At 47.8% G+C, this 23,729-nt stretch overlaps 1 protein-coding gene across 1 annotated transcript; it reads right to left on the reverse strand.

The window, feature by feature from the left end:
- Positions 1 to 6,482: 6,482 nt before the first annotated feature.
- Positions 6,483 to 19,625, reverse strand: BATF3 (basic leucine zipper transcription factor, ATF-like 3). Its single transcript, XM_011938600.1, has 3 exons — positions 19,323 to 19,625; positions 16,604 to 16,708; positions 6,483 to 7,043 (listed from the first exon to the last, which is right to left on the reverse strand). Exons 1-3 carry the CDS (start codon positions 19,410 to 19,412, stop codon positions 6,855 to 6,857), a joined length of 384 nt encoding a protein of 127 aa, XP_011793990.1. The 5' UTR covers positions 19,413 to 19,625; the 3' UTR covers positions 6,483 to 6,854.
- Positions 19,626 to 23,729: the final 4,104 nt, after the last annotated feature.

The following is a 23,729-nucleotide window of genomic DNA, read 5'->3' on the forward strand; positions in this document are numbered from 1 at the left end:
AACCCCGTCTCTACTAAAAATACAAAAATTAGCCAGGCGTGGTGGCGCGCACCTGTAGTCCCAGCTACTTGGGAGGCTGAGGCAGGAGAATCGCTTGAACCCAGGAGGTTGAGGTTGCAGTGAGCTGAGATCGTGCAACTGCACTCCAGCCTGGTGACAGAGTAAGACTCTGTCTCAAAACAAAACAAAACAAAACAAAACAAACAAAAAAACCCAACCAATATAATGGGATGCATGCTGTGATTCAGAGTCAAGGGAAGCACATGGGAAAAGCCTCTGATCAAATTTGTCAGAGATCACAGAAGTCTTCTGAGGAAGCAGCGTCTAGCGTGTGCCCTAAAGGTACTTAGGAGTTGGACAGAAATGAAGGGGAGGAATAGCAGATAGGAGGGCCTAATTCAGGATAAGGCAGCCCAGGACAGCGGAACAGGTGAGGTGGCCAGGGACTCTCTGCTCCTTGGAAATTACACAGTCAATACATGATGCCCTGACTTTCTCAGTGTCTCTGTGCATTTGGGGGTAAATAAACATCTTCCAAAAACACTAGCTTCATTTGACACTGTTTAAAAATATGTTTTTAAAAAGGCAAAATCATGCTCTTATTTATATACAAAATATACAAGTGTTAAGACTTTTATTTATTGGAAATCAGTAATCAATGAGGGAGCCAAGCAGTTGTAACCAGTTCAAAAGAAAATCTGAAAAACAGGCATGTTTCCAGATTTGGAATATCATCATGAACGTGCAAATGGAGGCAAATTGGTCTTTCCAAAGGAAAGGAAGGAAAATAAATTGATCATCTACAGGAGGACATAATTTGCATGTCTATAGATAATGACTTTGCATTGTTATGAATCAGCTACAATTGACAGAGTTGTCAAAGCTCAAAGACACTGCAAGATTCTTATCAGATAGCTTGAGGGGTGTCCTCTAGACAGTGCATAGTTACCTCTTGCACATTTTCCCTACATGGCCAGCCTGTCAAATTCTCTTGCTTTTTGTCTCCTCTGGCCAGGACCACGGGTCATTTGTGTACCCAACTCCCCTGTGCACACATGATAAATGAAGTAATCCTAAGCAAATATTAAGGACTTACATGGTAATGATGTAGAAGAGATAGAAATGTGATAACTGTATTTACAGCATTTAAATGAAATTAAAGTTAACAACTGAAGAGATTTGTGTCCTGTGTCTATTTCTGTCTCACATCTCCATCGTCATCATCAGCCTATTTTCACTTTCATCACTGTTATTACAAGGCCTTTCTTAAGCAATGTCTTCGCTAATTTATGGGAACTCCACATTTACAACAGGCAAACTGACCTCGATGATGAATTCTAGGAGAAAAGAAAGTAGGTTATGTCCATGCTCTTAAATGGGGAAACAACAATAAGAAATTCATATCACAAATATGAAAGTGATTTTGTAGGGATTGGAGTAGGGGGTAAAGGCTTACCTGGGATGAAGACAACTAGGGAGGGAGTACCCATTCAGTCAGTCAGTCACACAGATTTTTTTTTTTTTTTTTTTTTAGTGCTTACCATGTGCTAGGCATGGTGCTAAGCAACCAGGCATATAGGAATGAATAAAACACTCTCTGACCTGTCGCTTACAATCTCAGTAGGCATGTTCCTTGTTCAGACCAGATGGTGGAGAGCATTAGATTTCCTCTAATCAAAATGAGACAGGTCTGGAGGTGAGATTTCGGAAGCGGTACGACAAGGGGACCTTTCAGGTGTATGTGGGTGGGGGATATGTCTTTCTCTAGTGTGTCTTGTTTCCCCACGATGTACACAATGGGGACGTAACCTTTCATTGTTTGAACAATAATTTGTAAATGAATAACTAATCAGTATTTTAATTATTTTATCTTATTAGTATTTATTTTTATAAAAATTAGTTTATTGAAAGTAATATGATTATTTATAATTTGCATAAATGATTAATATTTAAATATTTATAATTAACATTATTTATGATTAGCATAAATAATTTATGACTAATAAAGATTCCATATTCCAAATGGTTACAGCTAATTTGCAAATTAGCTATAACAATTAAATAACTTCTGGGAGGTACTTTCATTTATTCTTTCCACTCTCAGCCTCAGGTTGCTGGCCGCCACTGGTGTTTCTCAAACTTTCTTGCTTTCTCAATTTCAGAAAGTACTGCCTGGTGAATTGAGCCTTCTCTGGGTTTGTGACATTCTGGAAGGTACTTTTTGGTCTTACCATTAGCATGAAGGAAAGCCTAAGGAAGCTCTGTGAAAGCTGAGGATGCTTGGAAAATGGTCCTTCCTCTCAGGCTTCTGGGCAACAGTAATGATTACACATTGTTCAACAACCTGCCACCCTCAAGTTCAGACAACACAGGGGCCAATTCAGAGCACGGCAGAAGCTTATATCCTACACAAGGCAACTGAAAACCCAGTTCTAGATGAGTCTTGACGAAGAAATGAATAGATAAGTAGCAGGTTATTAAGGGAAATCAGGGAAGTTCCAGAGCCCATCTCTGGCCTTTCAGGATGGTGTGGTAGAATGCAAACAATGGACTCTCCCTTGCACTTTCCCTCAGGGCTGTGGTTAGAATTCTGGTCTAGTAGCCTTTGTTCTGATCTGTGATGATATTTCTAGTCTTCTTAAGAATATCATACCAGAGAAAGGTGATGCTAGAACAGCCAAGAGAGCAGGTGAGCTGTTTCAAGGGGCAGTTTGTAATGAACACAGCCTTGGACTTAGGGGTTCAAGCCCTTCAAGCATGCCATGCCAAGAGCACCACCACTGCTAAATACAAACTTTTGGTGTGGGTCACGCTAATGGTGACGATGTCCATGGTGGTGGTGTTGACCACACCTATCTCCTTTGACTCACTTAGATAGGGTGGGACACTTTCATCAAGGTAGTCCATTTCCAAATGGGCACTCCAGAAAAGTTCCCATGACTCCAAGCATACAGCAGTTTCCAGAGACTCGGGCCTTGGTTGGCCACACCCTCAAACCTCAAATTATGCAGCATTATGGAAGTGTGGGGGAACTTCCCCCAGCATACCCTCTTGTGGATTCAGCAAAACCTCCCCAGGAGAAGGGATGAGTTAGATTCAGAGAACAAGGATCCCCATTCCCTCCTTCCCTTTTCCATCCCTCTTTCCTTCCCTTCCTCCTCTCCATTCTTGCTTCTTTCTTTTTGCTCCCTGGCTCTCTTCTACAAGCCTCCTTCATGCAGCACAGATGACCCTGCCAGGACTTCTTGGACCTCAAGGGAGGGAAGGTGTTTCACTGAGAGCTGGGGCCTCCCTTTTTTTTTTTTTCTCTAGTTCTTGCTGGGGCAAAGCCCACAGCCCTGTGTCAGTAAATACCCCCCTGGGTGGCGGAGACCCTAGCATTGGTGGGAAAGAAGAGAGGGGCTTTTGGGACTCTCGCTTTCCTGTCTGTTAAAGTCATCATTCTTTACCAAGATCTGGGGTCAAAACTGGGTCCTGATTACTGAATGGAAACCCCAAGGTTCAAGGCTGGCTGGTGCAATATAGGGCAGGATTGTGGACAGGAAGTGGTGTGACTGTGTGGGTGTGAAGGAAGGACTTCCTCCCTCTCTGACACTTTCTATGCCGAGGGGGCCTTTCTCAGGCTGCCTTCCTTCCAAACCCAGCAGGCAGCCACTCTGAGACTTGAGATACAGATGCCCAGCACAAGGCCTGGTGCCCAGCAGCAGTACGAATAGAACCACACAAATCCAGTCCTCAGCAGCTTGTCTACTCCCCTAGTCCCTCCTGGAAGAATACAGCACCTTCTCAGGCTTATACTCTGCAGAATTTTTACTTTTTCAGGTAGGAGTAGCCCAGGGGACATTTGTTTTTCAGGACTCTGGTCCCGTCTCCAGTTATCTCGGAGGGGACATGACCCTCAGCACTATGGGCTGCCTTAGTTTTGGTTCCCTTCTTCCAAATGTATTGCTTTCACATTGAAAGTAGAGGCAGTCTTGATCCTCCCAAAATTCAAGCTCAACCTCAAGCTCAACACAGCAGCTAGGGAGGAGGACACCTGATTCAGTGGCTAATTTGAATAAAGTTCTCGATCACAGATAAAGCAATTAACATATTGCAGCAAAGCAGCTGGATCTGGGAGACATTTAGGAGACACAATGGACAGGACTTGGTAGATTAGCTTGGGACCATAGAGAAATCAATAGGTTTCTAGCCAGGTGGGTGATGGACCCTTGATTAAATAGGTAAAAACAGATTAAGAAGCATGTTTGAGGGGAAGACAATGAGATCATGAGTGTATCTTGGGCCATGTTGAGTCATTGAGTGGGATGTGCCGTGAAACATCCTCTGAGAGACACCTAACAGGCAGTTGGATGGATCCACAGGGCTGCCCCTTAGAGAGATAACTGGGCTCTGGATACAGATGGGAAAGTTATCAACGTAGAGATAGATGGTGGCTAAGAAGAAGCAGATAGAACAAAGAACAAAGGTAAAAGCCATTGTCATAGGCTGTTGGGAAGTAAAAGAAAATAAGACGTGAGATGTGACCGTTAGATTTACTAACCAGAGCTTACTGGTAAACTCCAAGGAGGCAATTTCAGTGAGAGGGTGGGAGAAAAAGGCTGGATCCTATGATAGAGCCTGACAGATATTCACCAAACCCAGTTCTTCCTCCTACTGAGCCCTTGGCTAAATTTCATTTCCTGACCTCCCTTGTAGCTGGATGGGGCCAGGTGACCGAGTTCGGCCATTGAACTGTGGGGAAGTGATACACCGTCACCTCCAGGACATAGTCCTTTGCCTCATCCCCCATGGACCCTCTCCTCCCCAGCCTCCCAGCCAGAGTAGAGGGGCTGGGGGATGGCAAGGCCTTCTACTCAAATGGAAGCTAGGGGACTAATGAGGATTATGACGTGGAGCCAGGGGATTACCTGAGGTCAGGCTGGATAGGGCTTACGGATAAGCAGGCCAATGGGGCCAGCTGGCCTGGACACCCTGGAGTTAGCAGTGGAGTAGGAGAACATACAGTAGAACAGCAATGACCACAAGGGTCAGAGCAGGTCAGTGGACAGTCAGGACAGCTGGATTTTGGAAGTCGGGTCAGTCAGAGGGGTCCACAAGCCTGGAGAACTTGGAAGTTCTGCAGGATCAAGTTGAGACTCCTGGAGGCCACAAATTCCTGGAGTTGAAAGTCAGCAGCAGCAAAACTCCTGCATGTGCCAGGCACACACTTCATATGTTCCTACTCACCGCTGCAGAGACTCCTGGGGCCCCGGCTCTAAGTCCACCACCACAGACAGGGTGCTCATCTGAACCGTGCAGAAGAAAAGACAGGCCACATTTCGACACTAGCTGAGCCGCACCCAGTTTATCTCCTTGTTGCATCAATCTGACTCAATTCACAGAGGATCAGGTGGGAGACCACCTGAGGTCTCAGCCTTGTTCTGCTGCTCACCCATGGGGGACCCTGAGCAAGTCTCTTCCCCTCGCTGCACCTGAGCCCCTTCTCTGCAAAGTGGAGGGGTCAGAATGAATTATTTTAATGTCTCTTGTTCTAAAATCTTGCATCATGCTTTCTGCCCCTGAACTCCCAGCAGGCAAGAGTTCTGTTCGCTAACAGCAGCCTTCCAACACGCCTGACAAGGGCAAGTTTGCAGCCTTCAGCCTGTGAGTGTTAGAGACCAGGCAGGCCTCCAGTAGGAAGGGGAACATTCCCTAGGAAAGGGGGCGTTGAGAGGAGTAGCCCAGAGTCAGCAAGTCCTTCACCCCTGGGAGGGGGCTGCCTTCTATTTCTTTCTTGTTTCTTTTGTTCTTTAACCATCTACATTTACAACCAAGCACTTTCCTTTCTGTTCCCATTTCTTGTTCCCTTTATGATGGAATGGCTCCACCCTCCAGAACCACGTCTCTTCCAGGGAAAAAGAGAATTGGAGGATGGAAAGTGTCTTCCCAGTTGGCTTTCCTTGCTGGGGCCAACTTCAACCTGGCTTGGTTCTGCTTTTCCCAAAAGACGAGAGTCGGGCAGACAGGGCTTTTTGAAAAGAAATTGCTCTTCTCATCTACCCAAATATTTGTTTAAATAAAGAGACAAATTTCTCCACTCTGTTGTGACTCAGACTAATACAAAGTTTCTCCCCCATCCTACACCTACTATAGAACAAGAAGGTGGCCTGGGAGTGGATGGTGCAGTTGAGAAAACCAATCTGGAATAGAAAATGTCCCACGCAAGTCCAGCATGGGTGTGAGAGTTGACCAAGGTGGAAGGCTGTGCAGAGCATGACAAAGACACGGGTCACACCCAGCATGCACCTTTGTGACCCAGCTGGGTCAAAGACTTCTGAAGGCCTAGAAGTGGCAAGAAGTCCCATTGGTTTATGCTCCAACACAGCCCCCTAAAGCCACCTCCCCTGTCTGCCATGGAGGTGGCTGTGGGAGAGTAGCCAGGCAGGGAAGCAAGACCCATGAGCCACAGAACACCCAGAGAGGACAGAAGATGACCTCTTCAGGAAAAGGAAGTGTATTGTGCCTCTAAATTCCAAGAACTGGAGAAGGGAGAGACAATAAGCATCTTTATTATCCAAATTCTAGAGGAAATGGCTCTGCATAACAGCAGAACCTAATAGCTGCCAGGGTGGATGAAAAGTCATTCCTGAGGGTGGCCTCCATGCTGGATCTGCACAAGGGCTCTGTGAGTCTTGCGCCTGTTGGATGTCATGCTGAGCCCAGTCTGCAGGGAACACAGCTGGCTAGTCCTGGAGCTCCCAGGAGGAGGCCTGGCCACAGGTGCCCCCTGTATACAATTGTGAAGGGAAACCCTTCCTCCCTGGTATGAAAATGACCAAGGCTCCTCGTTGGGCAGAGGAGTGTCCTTGGCTTCATCGGGGCAAGCAGCCGGCCACGGGGTCCGGCCGGGGAGGCACTGGCACAAAGTTCAGGGGGCAGAGCAGCAGCGGACACATCTTCTCATGCTCCTTCAGTGCCTCTGTCAGGTGCTTCAGCTCCTCTGTCAGCTTCCCAATCTCTCTCCGCAGCATGGTGTTTTCTTGCTCCAGGCACTCATATTCCTGGAGGAGACAAAGAATGGGCAACATCATTTCTGATGCGGTGTTCCCTTCCTCCGTCCTCCTGTGCTGCGCTGCTTGCCTCCTGCCCATGAAAGCTGTCTCGTTACGCATGTCTCCTCCACCACTCAGATATTCAGGTATTTGTCCATTTGATGAGTGTCTCTCCCCTCCCACTGGGAGAAACTATTTATTGAGGTATAACTTACATAAAATAAAATGTATCTATTTTAAGTACGATCCAGTGAGTTTTGACAAATGTATACACCTGTGTTGATCAATACACAGAACATTGCCATCACTCCAAAAAGCTCCCTCATGCCCCTGTACAGTTAGTTCCCCCAAATGCTGATGTGCTTCCAAAGATCTCTGTTGGGTTCACAGCTATACTCCCAGCACCTAGAACAGTACCTGGAACACAACAAATGTTTGTTGATTGCACTAACAAACAAACGAAAACATCCCTTGCCTTGGCTTTGCTCCAGCACTCACCTGTTCAGTGTCCTCCCCATCAGAGTTTACAGAGGCGTAGAACTGCAGGGGATCAGAGAGAAACCTTAGCCCAATCCACACAATGTAGAAACCATCCGTATCCAACTTGTTCTGGGCACTCCTGCCCTCAGTGGACAGACTGTCATTTCTGGGCTGCTCTACCAGAAAAATCCTCTTTAGAGGCTGGGCATAGTGGCTCAAGCCTGTAATCCCAGCACTTTGGGAGGCCGAGATGGGTGGATCATGAGGTCAGGAGATCGAGATCTTCCTGGCTAACATGGTGAAACCCCGTCTCTACTAAAAAATACAAAAAGAAACCCCGTCTCTACTAAAAAATACAAAAAACTAGCCAGGCGAAGTAGTGGGCGCCTACAGTCCCAGCTACTCGGGAGGCTGAGGCAGGAGAATGGCGTAAACCTGGGAGGCGGAGCTTGCAGTGAGCTGAGATTGCGCCACTGCACTTCAGTCTGGGCGACAGAGCGAGACTCCGTCTCAAAAAAAAAAAAAAAAAAGAAAAAAGAAAAATCCTCTTTGCTGGACATGGTGACTCAAGCTTGTAATCTCAGCACTTTGGGAGGTCAAGGTGGGAGGATCACTTAAGGCCAGGAGTTTGAGACCAGCCTGGACAACACAGTGGGACCCCATCTCTAAAAAATTTTTTTTTAATTAGCCAGGCATGGTGATGCACACCTATAGTCCCAGGTACTTGAGAGGCTCCGCCAGGAGGATTGCTTGAGCCTGGGATTTCGAAGCTGCAATAAGCCATGATTACAGCACAGCACTCCAGCCTGGGTAACAGAGAAAGATTCCAACACAAAAAAGAAAGAAGAAAGAAAGAGAGAGAGAGAGAGAGAGACAGAGAGAGAGAGAGAGAGAAAGGAAGGAAGGAAGGAAGGAAGGAAGGAAGGAAGGAAGGAAGGAAGGAAGGAAGGAAGGAAGGAAGGAAGGAAGGAAGGAAGGAAGGAAGGAAGGAAGGAAGGAAGGGAGGGAAAAGAAAAGAAAAAGCTCTTATTTGTACTGATCCAAACTCTTCCACTTTCAAATGTACCTATTGGGCTTGGTTCTATTTAATAGAACCACACCTAGTAGATCCAATGCTTTTTTCAACATCACACTTCTTGAAATGTTAGGATACAGCCCCGTACCACTTCCCTTTACGTATTCTCTGAACTCAGTTGTCTCAGGTCCTCTGAGTTCCTTGCATCAGGCTTTTCTTTGCCCTTCTGGGGACCCTCATCAACACACACTCCAATTTGCCAGAATATCTCAGAAAATGTTGCTCCCAGGATGCAATGCATGGTTCTGGAGACCATGCCAAGCGCAAACGTGTGGCAGTGACCTCTCCTGTGCTGGGCCCAAGCTGCTGAGGATTCTCCCTGAGCCTGCAGAGAAATGCAAGATTTGTCTGCCTGTGCTGCTTCTTTGTCTGTCCTTGGATGATGATGGATGCTACGGGGCTTAAGGGTAGGGTTTTACTTCCATCTCCACTGAATTTCATTCCTTATTTGGACATCTTCCAGCCCAGCAAAATCACAAAATCTTTTTGAATCTCAATTGCATTGTCTCATGAATGATGATAGCACACAGCTTTAAGCCATCCACTAACTTAACATGCAGGTCTTCCTTTTCTTCATCCAAGTCATTAATAAGTTCTACAATAAATAGCCAATAGCAGAGCTCTACAGCATGCCAATAGAGACCCTCTCTAGGCTGGCAATCTCATTTAAATCTTGCTGAAATGTTTTCATTCATTTGTAGTTTATAGTAAGGCTTTGTTGTATCATGCACACCATGCATTTCCCAAGCTCAGGGCCCAATTGTGTTACTCTTCACACTTTCTGAGTAGTAATTGTAAGGGAGTATCACTAAAGAAATCTGATCTTATAGCCCTCAAAGACACACGCAAATACACAGAGTCACACATGTGTCCACAAACACACACTCTCATACACACTCACACACACTCTCGCACACATACACACACACACTCATACACAGCCACACACACTCACACAGATACACACCCACACACTCACACACGTCTGCAAACACATATTCACTCTCATACACACACTCTCACACATGTACACACACACAGTCACACAGTCATGCACACATACACACACCTCACACACTCAGTCACACACACTCACAGACTCACATCCACACGCCACACATTCACTTTCACATAAGCACTCACACTCACACACACTCCACCCTGCAGCTGGAAATGCCCTTCACTTTCAAGTAAAATGGAGAGTACATTTGAATAGTTCCAACATGTTAACATTTTAAGTAGATTCCGAAGGACAAGAAGCCCTCTTCCTTTGGTAGAATATTCCAAGCTGCCTTTCTACATATACTGAATTCCACAGCAAGAGGCTCTGAGCTTCGCAGCTTTGTCTCTGGAAGCCGTGTGCGCAGCCCTGTGGCCTGAGGCTTCCCTGAGGTCCCCTGCCCTCCCCCAACCCCTGCTCAGAGTCGTCAGAGCTTCCCGTCACAGGTGCCCCATGGGCCCCTCATCTGCCTTCTCCACAGGGACTTTCTCTTCCAGGATTTAAGCTTTACTTATAAACCGGCTGAGGGACTTTTATTGAGCTGAGGGAATAACAAGAAGAGAAGAAGTCAAAATCTTTAGGTGAGACCAGTCCTATGAAAACAAAAAGAGGAGCTGGGAGGGAAGAAAGAAGAGGCCAGAGAACACCGAATAGCAGCAAAAGGGGGAAGAAATGAAACCCACCTCACACCCAGAAGAAATTCCTGGAGTAAACGCAAACAAAAAGCAAGCAAAGAACATTAAACCCTTCATTATTTCCAAAAATATGACCCGTCTGGCTCTAATTCTGCCAAGTTCCAAATCCTTTGCTACACGAGGGTTTGAGGTTGCTGTACTCCCTCTCTGGGTATTTGCCGGGACAGTTTCAAAGCAGACACCTAAAAATTAGAGGTGGTGAAATCACTGTGGATCCCAGTTCTGCCTCAGAAATGAAGCTGCCTACGGCAGTGGATCTCAAGTAGGGCAACTGTGGCAGTCAGCAGGGGACACTGGCAGTGTATGGAGACAGTTTGGGTTATCACAGCTGGTGGGGGGTGCTACTACATCATGTAGCTAGAGGACAGGGATGCTGCTCAACGTCCAACAGCACAGAGGACAGATCCCCAACAACCAGGAATTATGCTGCATCAACAGTGTTGAGGCTGAGAAACCCTGTTCTGGGCATCTAGGAGCAAGTGACCGGGATCAAGGGGCTGCCTAGGGATACGCAGGGTCCAGGGTGCCTCTGAGGCTAAAGACAGGATCAAGGACTGGTAAAGAAGTGAGTACCAGGGAGCAGAGATGACAACCACAGTGATAAGGAAAGAAGTAGGAACAGGTCACCAGGAGGCCACAGCCACACACAGACCCCATTTCACAAATTAGAAAACTAAAGCTCTGAGAGGTACAGTGACTTTTCCAAGGTCACACAGACTTGGGATCTGACTCCTAACTTCAAGGTCAACTGCAGCTCTCTTGTAGCATCAGCAATTCTGCGTTTAGTTGGCAGGGTCTGGGTCCAGATTTCCCCATGATGGTTACCAGAAGTAAGAGGCTGTAAGAGCTCAGTACTTTAGAATAAGTCTAATCCCAAGCCTTCACTGATGCACTTCCCAGCAGAAAAACTGTGTTACCAGCAAGGGCTGTAAAAATGAGTGTCATAATCAGTTTCTAAGCCACATGGGTGCTGGCATGAAGCTTCCTCTTAGAACATGCAATATCTGAAAAAGCCATGGTGACACACAACACAATCACATTGCCCAAGTCATTCATCAGTTTGTGACATTTGGGGCTCCTCAGGATGGCACTGCTGCTTTCCTTTTCTGACTCAAAATTCTTTCTCAGTCTTACACCTTTGGGGTGTCTGGTCGAACCAGTCTGACCCACTTCTGAGCCACCTTTCAGCCTGGGTGAGAGGAGACCCTGCCTATTCACTTTGGTTCTCATTTGCCAGTGTGGACTTTGGCATGCGCCTAGTGTTCAGAGATGAATGCAGGTCAAAATCCCCACGGGAGGTGTGAGCGGGTTGGAGGGATGATTTGAAAGCCCACAGTGAACTCTGAGGTCTGCAGACACATGTTAAGAACCGCTTCTCATCACCATAGTCCAACGGCCAGCAACCACTGCCCAGAAAACTCTACGTGAAGGGGAACCCCAGCCCCTGCCTCTCTGGCTTGGCCTGTGCAGCCTCTTCCCCCATCCTCCCCTCCACAGAGGTCTCGCCTTGACGGACACTCCTAGGCATTTGGAGATGGAGAACAAGGAGGGGAGGGAGGTGGCCGAAAAACTCCTAAGAGCTGCAGTTGGAGCAAGTTTCTCAGGGCATTGGAGGCAACAGAGGCTCAAGTGCTCACTTGAGCAGCACATACACTAAAATTGGAATGATACAGGGATTAGCATGGCCCCTGCGCAAGGATAATATGCAAATTCATAAAGTGTTCCATATTTTTTTTAAAAAACCAGGAAGACCAAAGAGTAAAAAACAACCCAAAAAACCAGAGGCTCAAGTGCAGGTGGAGTATGTGAGTGAGGTGAGCAGAGAAAAGTGGAAACTCTTGTTGCCCAGGCTGGAGTGAAGTGGTGCGATCTTGGCTCACTGCAACCTCCGCCTCCCAGGTTCAAGCGATTCTCCTGCCTCAGCCTCCCGAGTAGTTGGGACTACAGGCACACGCCACCATACCCGGCTAATTTTTCTATTTTTAGTAGAGATGGGGTTTCGCCATGTTGGTCAGGCTGGTCTTAAACTCCTGGCCTCAGGTGATCCACCCATCTCAGCCTCCCAAAGAGCTTGGATCACAGGCATAAGCCACTGTGCCTGGTCAAAAAGTGGAAACTTTAAACACGTTTGCTCCAAATATCCCCCCTCACGATATGCAAGAAATGCAACTAAAGAGCTTGAGTTACTTTGAGATATTCAGAAATGCAATCCCTGCAGTGTGGGATAGAGGAACAGCTGAAGAAAGCCCTTTTGATGCACCACAGTCTCCAGGGAGCAGCAGGCAGTGGCTGTCAGTGGCTGTTTTCTGGGCCCTCTGGTGTCTCCCAATGAGCTGGCCTCACTCCAGATTTGAGGAGGAGGTTCCTATGCATGGTGTCCCCATGCTAGATTGGCCTGGGAGGTCCAGGGGTCCTAAGGGGCTGTCATGGCCAGAAGCAGTGTGCAAGGTGCTCTGTGCTCAACTCACTGGAGCTTGGCAAAAGGGTTCTTTACACCATTTTTAAACCAGATACCTTGCCTCCAATAGTAGATTTAATCATCCAATGATCCCTACAGCTACAATGCTTTCCTGGAAGGAACGGGGAAGGGATTACTCACATCGTGAGTAATGATTCGGTTCAGAAATGATGTTCCTCTGGTTCTGCAGAAGGTTTGGGATATATTTCCATTTTCCTAAGCCAGTTGCCTGCTTCCTCACACCCACTTGTGACCAGCGACACTTGTGTGGAGCTAGTGAAGCTAAGGTGAGGGCTACAGCTCTGGGGTCTGTATACAGGTGGAGCCGCTGTCCTAGCCTCTTTGACCTTGTGCTTCTCAATAAAACTGGCCTTGCTGAGGTGATCTGCCAGTGGTGTGTAATCCTGACCCATTCCTTCAGCCCCACAGAGAGACAGGCGAAGGGGGTGCTCTTCCATGGAGGGTCTGGACTTCAGATCAACCTGCCCCATTTCTGGAAAGGGCAGCTGGCATGACTGTCATGCAACACAGTCTCTGGGTTGGAGAACAGGCCAGGGACCCTACAGAAGGGGTCTCCACCCTACAGTTCCAAGAGGGATCAGATAGGGGTAAACGTGGCACCACTCTGAAGTTCCCAGGCACCTGGTTCACTCGGTTATCAAATGCAGCAGTGACAGAAAGTGCGAGAGAGCCAACGCTTCATACAGGTACTTTTCTTGATACTGTGGTAAAGTTCTGTATTTACATTACCTTCTGTGGCAGGCAGCATAATCGATCCACCCCTCACAGAAGTCTACATTCTAATCTCATGAACCTGTGACTATGTCACCTTACATGGCAAAAGGGACTATGCGGATGTGATTAAGAAGCGTGAGATGGAGAGACTATCCTGAATTATCCAGGCAGACCCAATGCAATCCTAAGGGTCCTTGTAAGTGAAAGGGGGTGTCGGGGAGTCAGAGAAGATGTGACAATGGAAACAGCACCAGAGTATTGCAGCCTGAGAAAGACGCGACTGGCCATTGCTGGCTCTGAAGATGGAAGGAGACCATAAGCCCAGGAACACTGAAGCCTCCGGAAGCTGGAAAAAGCAAGAAAATGAATCTTCTCCAGAACCTCCAGAAGGAAGGCAGCCCTGCTGCCATCTTCATTTTGACCCAATGTGACCCACTTCTGATGTGTGACTGCCAAAACTGTAAGACAGTGTAAGATAGCAAATTTTAAACCACCCAATGTGTGACAGTTTGTTTCAGAAGCAGTAGGAAATTAACATCCTTTCCTTGGGAAATTCTAGGTTTCCCACCGACAGGCAAGGCATGAGATCTTCCTCCTCTCTTTGTGACCCAATGGCAATGCTTGGTATTTGTGAAATGGATCTACTTGACCGTGCTCCATGAAAGATCTTGTCCAAGATCTTGTCCTCTGGATACATATTCAGTCCAGACTTACAACTGATGTTTTTAAAACTAGTTTTTAAAAATATTAATGCACCTGGCTGGGACTAGGAGCTTCTTCAGGAGTAATGCCTTGGCCATCCAGCAGCACACGTGGTCTGAATATAAGGCCATGCACTAACTGGGAGCCACAGGTCCCCCCTGGGGGCTATTTTGGTAACATGATGCTAGAATCACAATTGCTTCAGGAGCAATGGGGAAGAAAGAAAGGAGGCAAAGGGCATTACCATTCTTCTGTGGAAATTCTTCAGGATGAAGGCTGGGAGGGACCTTCCGTGACACTAGTCTAGAGATCCCAGCCTCCTTCGAGGGCCCAGCCTTCTTACTTCAGGAAAGACTCTGACATTTATGATTTATGCCACACTGTGAATTTATATCAGAAGGTCACCTCTCTGTGGAGTATGTGCATTCTAAATTTGTTCTTTGTTCATTGTTAGAGTTTTAAGATTGCCCTTTTCCTCTCCTTTCCCCAACACACCTCAGAGTCTTCATGTTGCCAGTGCCCCAGAATGGCCTTGCTGAGACAAGCATGGCAGGAGACCTAGCACAATGCCTCATGCCTGTAATTCCAACACTTTGGGAGGCCAAGGCAGGTGGATCACTTGAGTCCAGGAGTCTGAAACTACCCTGAGCAACATGGCAAAACCCCATCTCTACAAAACTACAAAAATGGCCGGGCGCGGTGGCTCATGCCTGTAATCCCAGCACTTGGGAGGCTGAGGTGGGCGAATCATGAGGTCAGGAGGATGAGACCAGCCTGGCCAACATGGTGAAACCCCATCTCTACTAAACATACAAAAAATTAGCTGGGCGTAGTGGCGGGCACCTGTGGTCCCAGCTACTCGGGAGGCTGAGGCAGGAGAATCTCTAGAACCCAGGAGGCAGAGGTTGCAGTGAGCCGAGATTGTGCCACTGCACTCCAGCCTGGGCAACAGAGTGAGACTCTGTCTCAAAACAAACAAAACAAAACAAAAGACAAAATTAAGGGTAGAGGTTGGACGATTGCTTGAGCCTGGGAGGTGGAGGCTGCAGCAAGCCATGATCATGCCATCGCACTCCAGCCTGGGCAACAGAGCAAGATCCTGTCTCAAAAAAATAAGAAAGTATGGCAGGAAAGAGCTAAACTAAAATCTTTAATTATGCACACCAACCCCGACAAAGACAAGAACATGGAATGGTAGCCCATTCCAATCAAAAAGATCCTCGGATGCTTTTGAGGCCAGTTCCTGGTATGGAGCAGCCCCAGGTCCCAACGGCAGGATTATGCAGGTGTACGCATCAGGGTGGAGGGAAAAGGAATGGCTTAGGATAAATCCTAGGCTATTGATTTGAGTGATAAGAAAGATGGTTTGCTCCATTAACTACAGTTTGAAGACAATGAGAAGAGAAAGTCTCCGGGTAAACGGATAATAACACTCTTTTATGGATGTGGTACATCACAGCAGCCTGCAGTGGACCCATGGGGAAACAGCTCAGCAGACGCTGAAGTTATGGGGTCTAGGGTCCAGGACAGAGGGCCTGCCTGGAGTAATCAATGTTGGGAGCTGATGCTGGGAGAACAGATTAATAGATTAAGTCTCCCAGGGTGAGAAAAAACAAAGGGCAGAGTTTGAAACACTCGTCACCACCAACATTTAAGGAAATAGAGGGTAGAAGGCTAACAAAGAAATGGAGAAAAGAAAATTGGTGAAGAGGATCAGGAAAACTAGGAAATGTGGTCTTTTAGAAGCAAAAGAGAGGAAAACTTTAAGAAGAGATGGGTCCAAAGTGTCAAATGTTCTAACAAGGTAAAGGATGATGAGACCAGAAAGAGGGTCCTGGATAGGGCAGTGCCAGGGCACAGGTGGCTGCAGTGGGAGCAGCTTCTGTAGGGTGTGTGTGTGTGTACACATGCACGTTGGGTACATGTGTGGATGTGTGTGTCTATGTGCGCATATATGTGTGTCAGGTGGAGAGGAGGTAGCAGAAATTAAATCACAGAGGATTGGGGAATAACCAGGAACCCGGGACACAGAGACAACAGGTGTAACTACTCTTTTTTAAGAAGCAAGGATGTTAAGGGATTACTTTGGAGGGGGAAAAAAAAAAAAAGCAAAACAAGAAGCAAGGATGTAAGGGAAGGAAAGAAATGGAGCAAGAACTTGAAAGTGAATCAGGGTCCAGAAGAGGCTTTGTTTTGTTTTATAACGAAAGAAACTTGAACATGAGAAGCACCTGGTGGATGAGGGAGAAATGAACATGTGTGTGAGCAAACAGAGAGAACACTGGGCTGGAAGGACCTGGCAGAAATTAGATATGAGTGTTGCTGAAATCGTGATAAAGAGAACAGTGATACCAACACCCCCACTCCCGTGCAAGTGCAGAGGTGGTGTGGCTCTCAGGTGGCTTGTCCCTACCACGGTCTCACCTCATGGAGCTTGTCAGCCTTCTGGGTCTGCTTCTTCCGACTTCTCTGAGCAGCAACTCGGTTTTTTTCTCTCCTTCGGACCTTCCTGTCATCATCCTCAGGGCTCTGGGGAAAAACATTGGGTGGGCGTGATGTTGTGGCCCCTCGCCTTACCCTTCACTGCCCTGTCTCGTCACTCAGCGTTGTTCACAGAGCTTCACCATTTGCTTTGCAGTAGACAGCAGCACTAGTTGCTACATCAATGGGCTCACAACAACCCCCTGCCCAGGAGCACTCACCATGTGAGTGTGTGAAGTGTGTGGTGTGACTACTGTTTAAAAGATGAGGAATAAGAAACTCAGAGGGGTTAAGGACCTTGCTCCAGGTATTACAGCCACCAAGTGGGTGAGTGGGAAGTGGAACTCAGGTCTGTTGGTCTCCAAACCAACGTTCATAAACCTCTAGCCCACAGGGCGTGTGCCTGGAAGAGCTGTGGTGTCAATGTTGTCCATCTGAGACTGGAAAGCTGGGCGGGGGCAGGGGGTGGTGGAGAGATCTGCTATCTGGAACTTGCTGTTTGCTAGTCCTTACACCACCACGCATGAAAGGTACTTTTGATGCTGCATGCAAATCATGATTACACTTATAACTAATTGCAACCACATAACTCTACCAACACACCAAATGATCTTAAACCCCACTGACAATGTACTCATTTGAACAATGCTTGGCTGACATTTTGTTTCAGAAGTCAGAGTGAATCAGAAAGCAAATTTTTGATGTGTCTTGAAAGCTGTTAGCTATACGTAAGATTTAACCAAATTCAGTCAAATCCCTCAAGAGTGATCATGAAACAGGCGGAAAAATGTACTGACCGTGGTAAAAACACTTCAATCAGTTATAGAAAACATGAAAAAGTAGAGCAGTATTTGCTTTCTAGAACCCCAAGAGAAGACACCACCAAGCGGGAAAAATACCACACTTACAGAGTTTAAGAGCCAAGAGGTACAAATACAGGAAAACCACTCAGTTATTAATATTCATGGAATGCAAATATTAATAACACAAAAATGGATATTTTCAGTTATCATTTGATCTTGTCCTGTATTCCAAATAAGACACACATCTTCCCAAGTTACTGCAGGTAAGAATTTTTTATAACGGTATAAAAAGGAGAAGAATAAATAACATATATAGCAAATAGAAGCTTAAGGAAACAAAGTATGAAAATACAGTCTTCTAGAGAGGCAAAGAAGTCTTGATAAACAAAACCAGAACATTACAGGGGAACATGTGGTTAGAAGACAGCTCTTTAGCTTTAGAATCACACTGATCCTAGTTTTGTCTCTTAGTGTCAACAAGGCCTTGTGTAAATGGTTTAAATTCTCTAAATTTTCAGTTTTCTTATTTATTGCAGGCATAATTCATTCATTCTTTCAATAGGTATTAACTGAGCACCCACCATGTGCCAGACACTGTCCTAGACACTGGGGATACAAGCCCTAAACAAAGGGTCAGTGAACTCTGCAGACTTGGTGCAATCAGCCTAATGTTTAGGATTGGGATACGATGAAATGAGATTTTGTCCTAAAGCTCCCAGCACACAGTATGCCCTCAAGAAGTTACCTGCTTTTGTTGAAGTTGCTACTTAAAAAAAAAAAAAAAATGTATTCTGCATAGTGCTTTTCATGCCTCTGCTCTCCGTAATCAAAAAGTCACTAGCACAAGAAAGCAGCCTGCCTACTGCCCTCGGGGAGCTGACTCTAAACTGGACTCATCACCATGATCACACCTGCCAACCCAGCAGAAACATTTAGTCAAGACAGAAAGAGGTGAGCAAAAGTTAGAGATAGTATTACGTTATTAACCGTATCTGATTCAGTCTCAAAGATCCTGAGAGAACGATGTTATTATATTCATTTTACAGATGGGGAAACGGAGGGTCGGAGAGGTTAAACAAATTGCTCAAGGCTGCTCAGCCTGTGTGTGGCAAAGCCGAAGCCCAAACTCAGATCTCTGTGACACTCCAGCGTCACCGGATGACATGTGCCCGCGCTGAATTGGGAAGGTGGGGAGTAAGGATGAAAAGACCCAGTCTTCGTCGTAAGGCAGGTGGCCAAGACCCAGGCAAAGTTTCCAGATGGCCGTCCCTGTGGCCAGCCTGGTCTGTTTCCTGAGTGCTCAGCTGTAAACGTTGTTAGGGGACAGCGAACTGGGAAGGGGCAAAGGGTTTCCACCAGCTGCGGGCGGAGTCGGCCCTTCGTAGGTCCCCCCGCCCAGGCTGACCAGTCCCGCTTTCTCCATTCCCTCGGCAGCCCATCCCCGGGGAAGCCCGGAGGGCCTACAGGCGCGGGCGGTGGGGTGGTAGTCGCTGGCTGCGCGAGGATGGGGCGGCCCCCAGGGCAGTGCGGAGCCCACGTGCCAGGGAGCACCGGCCATGCCCGGCCCAGCCAGGCGTGGGCGCCCTCGGGCTTCTCCTCCCAGAGGGCGCAGGAGCCATTCCAGCCGCCGCGGACACTGTGCGTACGCCGGGGTCCCTGGCTCACCCCCACGCGCCCACGCCTCCACACCCCCACACCCCTACGCCCCCACGGCCTTACCTCTGCTTGTCTCCGGCCGCACCAGCAACCTCTGCACCTCCGCAGTCACCACCACGGAACTCCGGCACCCACCTCCTCGCCCCCCGCGGCGCGCCGGTTCCCTGCACCCCACGACCCTCCTTGAGCCTCCCGCCCTCTACCTGCGGCTGCGGCTGCGGCTGCGGCTCGTTCCCGGGCGCTGCGACGCTCCTCTGCAGGACGCTGCCGGCGGCCGGGAGCCCTTGCGACATGCCGGGCGCTCCTCCGGCCCGGCCCGCCAGCGCGCCCTGCCCACGGGGCTACCTACGGGCGCTGTCCCGCCGCGGGCATCCTCGTGCCGCACCCACGGCCCCGCGCCAGCCCCGCCCCCTCGGGCTTCCCGCTCTTCCAGCTCCTCCGCGCGTGGGCCGGGTGTCCCAGCGCGCCAGTCCCGGCAGCGGTCCTTCCCGTCCCACGTCTGCCCCGCCCTCCTTCTCCCACCCCCGCCTGGTTTCCTCCTCTGCCCGCCCTCTCTCCGCACCTCGGGGTCCCAAATCCACCCCTGATGCGACTTTCCGCCGGCGCCCCGCGCTTCGTGGAAGTCACGTGGTGGCTCTGAAACCCCGGAGGGAACGCGAAGCCCACCCACGCGAGGCGACGCCCCGGCGGGTGGGGGCCAGGGGGGCGCCATGCAGCCTTTGGGGTCCTTCGGCCGCTACCGGGGAAGTCAGTTTGAGAAACACAGTGGGTGTTTTGGGGTCGGTGGTTTTTTCCCGGTCCCATCGCGGCATCTTCCTGCGTCTCAGCCACGCCCTGCGCCCGCCCCCCGGCGCGGGGGTCACAGTCCCGGGGCACTTTCTCCGCGGCGATCAGTCATCCGGGTGCCACTCTCGCTCCTCCAGCGGCCCCGGAGCCGCGGCTCTGGGGCGAGGACGGCAGCTTCACCGAGTCCCACCGCGCACCCCGAGCCACGGGCGCCCCAGGGACTCTGCAGGGAGCGCTTGCCCTTCTCGTCCCCGGTCAGCCGGGCTGTGTGAGGGAGCGAGGCGGGGCGGCCCCGAGGGTGAATTCCCGGAGCGGAGTGTGGGCAGGGGGAGGGTGTCCCGGACAGAAACGGTGACGGGCTTCCCTGAGAGTGAATCTGCCACGTGGGACGTCACTAGTGACAGGTTTGGGGATCTGGACCCGCCATGCCACGGTTAAATGGCCCAGATCCTTTTTCTCTTTCAAGATTTATCCGCTCCTGCCAAACTGCGGACCGGGTTGAGATAGGGCAAGTCCCTGTCCACCTGCCTGCCCGTCAAAAGATGCGAAGCCAAGACAATTACACGTGGTCCTAGCAAAGGAAACACTAGCGGCCACAGGCTGCGGTCTGCATGCTGTGAGCACCGGGAAAGATAACCGCGATTCGGGATGGGCGGGTGGGAACCAGACCAGAAGGGCAGAAGTGCCTACCAAGTGTGGTCGCTTGGGTCTTCAGGTTTGTGGCCAGCAGTGGGCATGGGGGACAGGCATTTCCGATGCCTTTTTAAATCTTAAATGAGTGCACGTGCCCCCCACCAGGATTTAAGACCCACTCTTGCAAAAGCTTTGAGAGAACTTGAGTGAACTTTGCTTCCTGGAGGCCAGCAGGAAAGCAAACTGAGATTCTTGTCTGTGTGATCAGAAGCTTCGGCCAACTGAGAGTTAGGGAGGAAGACAAGAGGGTGGACGCAGCCCTTTAGAGGTGCAGCGCCACACTCACTCCACACCAGCAAGGCTGCGCAGCAGAGCCAGCGCTACGCTGGGTTATCTGCCCGGATTAATCTTCTCATCTCCGTTATTTCATCACTCAGCTTAATTCGTGGTTGCCCCAGGACTATTTTGCATCCCACAAGGTACCCACACAAGGTCCTTAGCATAGCACTCTACATACACTCAACGGGTGCTCAGTATATGTATTGCACTCGGTCAGCTGAGAGCCCTCATTCCTGAAGCACTAAAAGGACTCTACCGAGCTAGGAAAACCTCTGGGTCAAGGAGTTATCATTTCCGGAAGTGATTTCATTCTCCAGTGTTGTTTATGCACAGAAAGGGCAAGGCAGAAACACCTCGGGAACATTCCCGTGCACTCCCATGCTTTATTCTAGTAATACCCACTTTTCTCACTGAACATCACATTTTAAGTCCTTTGGGGCTGCTTCTTCCCTGTCTCTCCCCAGGGAACCTGGAACCATAGTCTACTGTCTTGTGTTATACAAGGGTTTCTTCAAATATATTTAGTCTTGGTTAACTAGTTAGCACTTAGGATAGAGATCAATGTAAAGATCATATATCAAAATGAATGGATTAAATAGCTAGATACAGAAATGAAAATCAGAGAGCTAAAGCAGAATTAAATTCTTATTTAAGTCACGGAAGCATAGGCAACATAGTGAGACCCCCATCTCTACCAAAAATTAAAAGAAATCAACTAGCGGAGTGTGGTGATGCACACCTGTAGTCCCAGCTACTCAGGACGCTGAGGCAGGAGGATCACTTAAGCTCAGGAGTTTCCGGCTGCAATGAGCTATGATTGCACCACTGCACTCCAGCCTGGGCAACAGAGCAAGACCTTATCTCAAATAAATAAAATAAAATAAAGTTGTGGAGACAAGGAGAGGATTTTAAAAGAATACATGTAATAGGAGAAATTGACTTGATAAGATCTGAACCGTATAAAAGGGCTAAATTGTTTTAGATGACAGTATAACCAGAAATGTAAAACAGATTGAATAAATACAGTGCATATGAGGAAGGGTTAATATACAGCCCATTAAAAAAAATAAGAATATTGAGACAACCCGCAAAGGTAAATTGCAGAAGGGACATGAAATGGCATTTCCCAGCAGAAGAAATAATCAAGGAAAATAGATATAGGAAAATACATATTAAAATAAGAATCCTTTTTAAATTAGCAAAATAAAAAGTAGTAATATCAAATGCTGGCGAGAGTATGGTGAAATTCGTACTCAAACGTTTCACTGGCTTCACTGTAAATTGGCACAAACCTGCTGGAAAGCAGTTTTACTCTCACTTTCAAGAACCATAAAGGAGTCATCACTTTTGACTCAATTTTCCTACTACTAGAAAATCATCCTAGGAAGATCATTGAAAATACTAGGGAGAGAAATACTATATGCACTAAAAGTTCATAATAACGTTTTAAGAGTGAAAAATGTAAGCAACATAAATGTCCAATTATAGTTGGATGGCTAAACAAAATATGTTATTGCCACAGGATAGAATGTTATGCATCTTTAAAATTACAAGCATGCAGGCTGGATGCAGTGGCTCTCGCCTGTAGTCCCAGCTACTCCAGAAGCTGAAGTGGGAGGATCACTTGAGTCCAGGAGTTCAAGGCTGCAGTGAGCCATGATTGCACCACTGCGCTCCCGTCTGAGCAAGAGTGACACCCTCTTAAAAAAAAAATTACAAACATGCAGACAAATTTGCCACATGGAATGTTTATTTGATCTGAAGTAAGAAAAAAATCAGGATACAAAAAGTACATATATGACAGGAACAGCATGTACGAATGTATGCATGAGAAAAGATTGGAAGAAAACATACCCTGATGGTAGCCTTTCTCGCATAATGTTGACATTATAATTTCTTTTACCTGTACTTGTTGAAAAATTGTTTTTATTTTGTTAGCATCTTAAAACATTTCATATGTATAAGTGATATAAATATACTTATATGGCACTAAGCTCATTGACCACACCAGAATGCCAGCACTTCTCTGATCAAGTGGTTTGCTCTAATAACAGACTTCTCCTTGCTTTTCTGTAATATTTTCTGGTTTTATTCTCTTTAGTCAGAAGGAGAAAAAAAATGAAGAAAAGATAAAGAATAAGCACTTCAAATGTCTCCTTTTCTTCTACCTTTTATTTTCTTTTAATTTGTATTATTTTCCTTGAACCGGGAAGAGAAATTGTATGATTTGGCAATTTCTGATTAATACCACAATTACCCTGGATTACATCTTTGGGAAGGCGGGGAGGAGGTGCCAGAGGTTTATAGCTCAGTGACCAAACCCTCTGGTGATTCACTTCACAAAAGACAGCTCTTTATAAAAATGCATCACTCCAGTGCTAGCAAACACTGTCACTAGTTCACCTTTGCTCTTTTAGGAAAATTGGCCTTTCAGTCATTGTACTCTCATTGCCCTTCCTTAGAAGGTGGTCCTGTGGGCTGCTGGTGGGGATGGAGAATATAAAGCTGAAGGCAGAATCCGCTGTTTGCCAGAAATCAGCCACTGCGTGTCAGGCCCTGTTCTAGGCACTGGGATACAGCAGTGGACAAAAAACCATCCACACCTCCCGGAGCTCTCGTTTCAGCGGAGGAAGGCAGACAATAAACAAAATTTAGTAGTGTGTCCAAGGGTGGTACATTTTATGGCAGAATACAAAGCAGGGAATAGGGACTAGGTGTGGGGAGAGGTGCATTTTTGAACAGGGAGGTCCAGCCAGGCTTCTGTGAAGGAGGTGAGAGAGGGAACTCTTTGGATACCTGGAAGAAGTGGTCCAGGCTGCGCCAACAGCAAATGCAAAAGCCCTGTGAAAGCC

This window comes from Colobus angolensis, unplaced genomic scaffold, assembly GCF_000951035.1.
Source record: "Colobus angolensis palliatus isolate OR3802 unplaced genomic scaffold, Cang.pa_1.0 Scaffold100, whole genome shotgun sequence".
Classification (NCBI taxonomy): Eukaryota; Metazoa; Chordata; class Mammalia; order Primates; family Cercopithecidae; genus Colobus; species Colobus angolensis.